The following is a 7,006-nucleotide window of genomic DNA, read 5'->3' as shown; positions in this document are numbered from 1 at the left end:
ACTTGTAATTTGCATCTTTATAGTGAGCTAGCTCACTGGATGTATTGTTGCTGAACTAACATAAAATCTTGGTGTGTTCTTTTCTTTAAATTTGTTTGATTACCAATTGTTTGTATTTAGTTCAATATTATTGTGTTTGAGCTTTCTTGCGTGAGGAATAGACTTTTCAAGAAAGAACGCAGACAGAAAGATTTCAACAAGCCAATAGATTATAGCAGATCAAGGTGAATATATCCAACAAGATCAAAGTCTAGAGATCAACGTGAACCAAGAAAATGTTTTCATTGTGGCAAGATCGGGTATATGAATATGTTTTTTGGGGAGCTTAAAAAATAAGTGAAGGATGTTTCTAATCAAGATTCAGCTTCTGTAGATGAAGAAAAGTGATGATTCAGATGGGGAACTTTTCTCAATTTCAAATGAAGGAAAATCAGAAGAATAGATAATGGACTATGGACGTGCTTATCATATTTTCCCAGAAAAAGAATGGTTGTTTGAGTACAAAGTTAATAGAGACAGAGTTTTAATGGGAACAATCAATCTTGTTCAGTTGAAGGAATTGAAGGAATAGAGCATTTTGATGGAACATTGAGAATTCTTAAGAATGTTAGACATGTTCCAGATTTGAGGAGAAACTTGATTTCACTTGCAACATTTGATGATGAAGGCCTTGAGTACAAATACAATTAAGAATTGAATTCTCAGAGTAAGGGTTCTTTAATTATTATGAAAGCAACTAAAAGAAGTGGTTTGTATTTTTTTTATAGGAAAAAATGTTCTATGAGGGAAGCTACAGTAGTGAAACAAGTTGATGAAGTGACAAAATTATGGCATGCTCAAATAGGCCACATAAGTGAATAAGGGCTGCAAAAGCTGTACAAACAAGGCATGCTTAAGAAACACAAACTAGAAAGCTTGAAATTTTGTGAGGCTTGTGTAAGTGAAAACAACACAAACGAAAGTTCAAGCACAGTGAGCATAAATCAAAGAGAATTCTGGACTATGTACACACTAACCTTTGGGGAGCAAGCCGAGTCTCAACTCATTGTGAAAATAGATATTTTCTTTCTATAATATATGACTTTGTAGAAAAGTTTGGGTGTATCCATTGAAAAAGAAATCTAAATGCATAACTATGGTTAAACAAATGGAAAATTTTGATTGAAAAGCAAACTAGTTTAATAGTTAAAAATCTTAGAACAGATAATATTCTAGAATTTATTAATGATGAATTTAATTTTTTATGCAAAAAATCTGGTGTAAACCTTAGATTTTGGAGCTTGCCGGAGATAGAAGATCTGCGCCTCAGAGTTTTGGGTTGAGTGAACTGGAGATGATTAGAGCTGCACGGACTTTGGGTTGCCACTGGGATTAGGAGGTGACTTGAAACTTGGTGCTTGGTGACTGGTGGTGGCTACTGACTGGGCGGTCGGTCGGGGGGGCTGGGAATTAGTCAGGTATCACAATGACAGCAAAAACTATAAATATGCCATAAACTAAAGGTACTCACCTCAAAGGAATTAGTCAGGTAACCACCCATTGTTGCAAATTCCGTTTTGTAGATGGTCAGGAGTAAATCGATAGCCCCTGAGATATGTTGAAGGTCTCGGGTCTCAGAAATGATGAAGGAATTGAATGAAAGGAATTTTCAGGTCTCTCGACTGGAATTGAGGAAATGTTGAAGGAGAGGAAATGGGTCTCTAGGGTCTCACAAATTTTCAGGTCTCAGGAATGAAAAAAAAAGCTAAGCGGCGAGTCTCACAAATTTTCAGGTCTCAGGAATGAAAAAAAAAGGCTAAGTGGCGGGATGGTGTATATTACCGCCCTTTTTTCATGCCCAATATAATACTCTAGCATAACACTTTTTTATTAGTATTATATTCATGTGTTATGGAAATGGGTATTTGTTGTAGTGTAAAGTCAACCACGCAATGTAAACGTGCATATATCAGACATCACGTGTCTGATATATCCCTGAATTCTCGGACACGCAGCATAAACGTGCGTGTTCAGGCACCCACGACTGGGTTGGGCCATGGGGCCCATTATCCCCGTTACCTATTGATTAAACCACACTCCATTTGTCAGGTTTTAGGAATTAATCATGAATGTCACAGAAGTGACATGATGGGTAAGAAGGTCACGGGATGACCCCCCTTGCCAACCCCCAGGTGCCCTCTCCCTATAAATATGGAGACCCTGTGAGTTGCAAATGGTTGGATTCTATTTGTAAAGAAATACCCTGTAAAGAATATCAGAGAGATAGCAATAATATTGGCTGGTGGACTAGAATGATTTTAACCTTTGAACCACCTAAAAAATTATTCGTGTCACCATTTTATTTTAAGATCATTCATCTATTACGGTTAATTAATTAGCACTAATCTCACTCTTTATTCTGTTAATTATCTGTTGGCGAAGAACCGCGTCAACAATAAGATTTTACAATATTTGAATTTTGTTTAAAATATTATTATAATAATTATATTTTATAATATTTGAATTTATATAAATATAATTACAAAATATTTATTATGTTGTATTTTTTAATTGATTTTAAAAGTATATCACGTTAAATATTTATAATATTAAGCTAAAATTAATAAAAAAATAGTAAAACTAAAAAAACCGTTAAATATACATATTATTTTTATATAGAACATATATATTCATTTTTTTATAAAATATAGGAATATTTGCAGCATAAGTACTTAATGTTTGGGGAAAATACCCGACATGGATCCAATTTATTTTTTAGTGGGTAAAGTACCCAAAGTCAGTAAAACTGTAATTCCGTTAGACTCCTCCGTTAGGTCTCTGTTACATGATAATTGTATCAACACGTGTTACTTCGTGATTGGTCCAGCTCAATAATATTTTAAAAATTAATTTTAATTGATTTTAAAATTTTAAAAATAATTAAAATTAAAAAATTAAAAAATACATTTTAAAATATTAAAAAACCTAAAACTATCCCACCTCTCCCTCTCCCGATCTCTCCGGGTATTCATTTATAGTAAGCTAAGACCACGTATTGTTACATGCATCAATTAATAGAGATATACATGGATTAATGGTTACGTGCACATATATAAATAAAAATACTATTAAAATTTAAGTTATGGGCAACCACAACTCTATTGTCACAAAATTCAAGATTACAGACAATACCTTATAAATACTATACACGTTTTTAGGTACAGCTGTGTTAGATTAGGTGACGTTTTGATGTAGAAAATGAAAATGAAAAAATAAAAATGAGAAAAATGAATAGAAATGCAATGGAATAAAAATTAATATAAATAAAAAAATTATTAAAAAAATTTCAATCTTGTATTAGAATGATTTTTCTTCCCATTTTCAAATGGAATAATCAATCCACTAAAATAGTAGAAAATCAATTTAATTGGAATGATATTACAATACCCTAAAATAAAATCAAACAAAGCAATGAAATGAAAATTGTTTCATTTCTATTCTATTGTCACTAACTAAACATCACCTAAGTGTATCTTTCATGATTTTAATGTTTTTTCCTCTATTTGGGTTATGAGATTTGCATTTGGAATTGGTATGACTTACCATTTTAAGAATAGTTATGGAGTGAGCGGTTGCTTCTTTTAGATGGTGCATTAAATTTCCAACTAAGTGGTTTTCGAAATTTTGAACAAAATATCTTGGATAAATATATATATATATATATTTTTTTTGAAAATTTGGATAAAATCTTTTGTTAAGTAGAAAATAATATATAAAAATTCCTATATCTTTACTGTTATTTTTTTCTCTCTTTTCTCATCATTTTTCTGATACATTGAAACTCTAACACCAGGTCAACCATCACACGAGGTTGTTATAGATTTTGCAGGGGCAATTAATGTTCCCATTTATATGATTATAAAAAGATTATGTTTTTAACTTTAGACTCCAACCAATGTGTATGTTCTTTTATCCTATTTGGCTTTAAATTAGTGAATTTTTTTAAGGGTTTTCATTTGCAAAAAGTGTAACATTGTTATTGTTCCTTTTTTTCACTTGCGTTTGCTAAAGTTGTACTTAATTTGTAGTAGGTTTTATATTTCCCCAAGTAGTGGACCTTGTCAAAAATGCAACTTAGTTTGCCTAGTCCGTACATTGTTATATTTATTTGCTTTGTTCTATTCTTCTACTGATTTTTTTTCTTTTTCTTTTTGGTTTTTGGGAGAAGTCATTTCCAACAACTGGCTAAGTACCTGAATTGTATTACCTTCCACTAATCTCTCTTCTATTATTTATACATTATACTACAAGATAAACTTTCATTATTATTTTCTTATTAGAAATGGATAGACAATTTTTTGTACAAGTTCATTTCAAGCATCCTCAAATTTTCATTGATCCTGTTGTGATGTTGTCTGCTAGGTCATAGAAAACTCCAAATCCTATAAAGCTTTTGAAATTAATAGATTATTTTAAGGTCTATCCTTTGATTTTTGTAATGGATATTTACTCAAAGAGAGAAATTTTTGTATCCTTGGCACTCCACACATTCACAAGTTTAGCATTGTTTGGAATCTGCTTGGGACAAGGTTCTCCTGCTAACTTTGTTTTTGGAGATTCTCTGGTTGATGCTGGAAACAACAACTACATTGTTTCACTATCCAGGGCTAATTATCCTCCGAATGGAATTGATTTTGGTTCACCAACTGGCAGATACACAAATGGAAGAACGATAATTGACATTATAGGCAAGGGTTCTTTTTTTAGTTCATATATATATTTTTTAGTTTTATTTCTGCTTCTCATAAGTGTTATAGCTAAGATTTTGATTTTGTTTTAACAGGTCAAGAATTGGGTTTCAAAGACTTCACTCCACCTTACTTAGCACCCACAACTTCTGGACCAGTAGTTCTTGATGGTGTAAATTATGCTTCTGGTGGAGGTGGAATTCTTAATGAAACCGGAAAAATATTTGTAAGACAATGAAAAGCTCTACTAATTTGTTATTCTTCTTCTCCTTCATTGTTGTTGATTGTTGATCAATCAAGTGTGGTTGTTTTGTAAGTTTCACAAGACTTTTTGTCTCAAGAATTGGATGATTCAAATGTAATTTATAGGGAGGAAGAATAAATTTCGATGCACAGATTGATAATTTTGAAAACACAAGGCAAGACATCATCTCTCAAATTGGTCTCCCAGCTACTATGCAACTGTTTGAAAAGTCTCTCTTCTCAGTTACAATTGGCTCAAATGACTTCATCAATAACTACTTGACACCAATTCTATCCACTGCTGAGCAGAAGTTGGTGTCTCCAGAAATGTTTGTGGGAGCTATGATTTCAAGATTGAGACCACAACTTAATGTAACAAAACAAAAATAACCCTTTTCGTTTTTCACATTTCTTTACCAAAAAAAAAAAAGAAAGCCCACTTTAACCATTATATCTCACTTGTATTTGTCACATATTGTAGAGACTTTACAACTTGGGAGCTAGGAAGATTGTGGTGGCTAATGTGGGACCTATTGGGTGTATACCATATCAGAGAGATATAAATCCTAAATCAGGGGACAACTGTGCAGCATTCCCTAATCAGCTAGCTCAGTTATTCAACAACCAACTGAGTAGCCTTATTCCAGAGCTCAATGCTAATCTTGAAGGGTCAATGTTTGTGTATGCAGATGTTTACCATGTTGTGGAAGATATCCTTGAGAACTACATAAAATATGGTGTGTTTTATTATTCTTTTTGCTTACGATTTCTAGATGTGTATTCAACCATTTGAATTTTCCATTATGATTTTTGTTTTTTTGGTTTTCCATAACAGATTTTGAAAATCCTTACTCTTCTTGCTGCTACATTGCTGGGAGATTTGGAGGCCTGGTTCCATGTGGTCCTCCATCTAACGTGTGTTTGGACAGGTCCAAATATGTGTTCTGGGATCCATATCATCCCTCTGATGCTTCTAACGTCATCATAGCAAAGTATCTTCTTGATGGTGACACTACTTCCGTTTCACCAATGAATGTTAGACAACTTTTATCATCTTGATCCAACCACAAAAGGGTCAATAGAAGTTCATTATTTTTTATACATAATATATATATATATACATATCTATATATAAAAACTACTTTGAATCTATTTCATGGCATTATTAATGTGATATTGAAACTTGTAGCCACACAAGAAAAAAGATCACGTAAATGTAATCATTTGATGGGAATGAGCAGTACATTATTTTTATGAATTTATATGAACAATCATGGTAGAGTAACGTTATGAGTTACTTGTTATATATTTTTGTATAAAGTTAAATCATTCAAGTACGCTGATATAATCTCCTTTAAACCCTCAAAACAAATAATATACCATTATTGGCTTTGTTACCATTTATAAATTAGTCACACACTCCAAGAAAGTATACGTTGGTCATAAATTCAAAACTAATTTTAACTCCCAATTATGAGAAGACTGCAATATCACACATAATAGATCCAAACGCACATAAATGACACTTGTAGTTGATAAAGGGAAATTTTGGTATTAATGCATTAAATGGGGTCCAAAATAAAAATTATTCCATGGTAATTAAACATCACCATTCGATGCTAGTATTCTTCTTGATTCCAAAAATACCCCTAGCATTTATGTTCTTTCTGATTTTGTGTTCATTCTCTCTCTCTCTCTCTCATACACACACACACGTCCCTCACGTCCATTTCCCTTCTCTCATTCAAAGCTCTCACTCAAATCTTATGAAGGCAAGAACATTCACTTTGGGGTTTTGGAGGACATTCTTGAAGTTGTTCTTTGGGTAAGATTAAATCCTATCAAGGCAAGAAACCTCACTTTGAGATTTCGGATCTAGGGACAAAAATCTTATGGATAAGTATATTTTCATGTTATGTTGTAAGGAAACTTGTTTATTTACATTGCTTTAACTATTTCGAACAGATCTCTGTATGCTGTTGGACCCAAAACGGGGTGTGTTTTAATATTTAAACTCGCAAGTGCACGAATCGTTT

The 7,006-nt window shown here is 32.5% G+C and overlaps 1 protein-coding gene across 1 annotated transcript; it reads left to right on the top strand.

Annotated features, from left to right (window-relative positions):
* The first annotated feature begins 3,906 nt into the window (after positions 1-3,906).
* LOC133821510 (GDSL esterase/lipase At4g16230-like) lies at positions 3,907-6,229 on the top strand. Its single transcript, XM_062253760.1, has 5 exons — positions 3,907-4,727; positions 4,823-4,953; positions 5,097-5,342; positions 5,452-5,707; positions 5,806-6,229. The coding sequence occupies exons 1-5, from the start codon at positions 4,478-4,480 to the stop codon at positions 6,027-6,029; spliced, it is 1,107 nt and encodes a 368-aa protein (XP_062109744.1). The 5' UTR covers positions 3,907-4,477; the 3' UTR covers positions 6,030-6,229.
* Positions 6,230-7,006: the final 777 nt, after the last annotated feature.

Source organism: Humulus lupulus, chromosome 3 (genome assembly GCF_963169125.1).
Source record: "Humulus lupulus chromosome 3, drHumLupu1.1, whole genome shotgun sequence".
Lineage (NCBI taxonomy): Eukaryota > Viridiplantae > Streptophyta > Magnoliopsida > Rosales > Cannabaceae > Humulus > Humulus lupulus.
The sequence above is the reverse complement of the archived record's forward strand: the minus strand, read 5'-3'. Positions and strand labels throughout refer to the sequence as shown.

Excerpts from the sequence above, each read along its gene's own strand:
- LOC133821510 (XM_062253760.1), top strand. The coding sequence starts at position 4,478 with ATGGATATTTACTCAAAGAGAGAAATTTTTGTATCCTTGGCACTCCAC. Across the intron at positions 5,343-5,451 it reads GATTGAGACCACAACTTAAT|AGACTTTACAACTTGGGAGC; the intron begins GTAACAAAACAA and ends CACATATTGTAG. Across the intron at positions 5,708-5,805 it reads TGAGAACTACATAAAATATG|ATTTTGAAAATCCTTACTCT; the intron begins GTGTGTTTTATT and ends TTTCCATAACAG.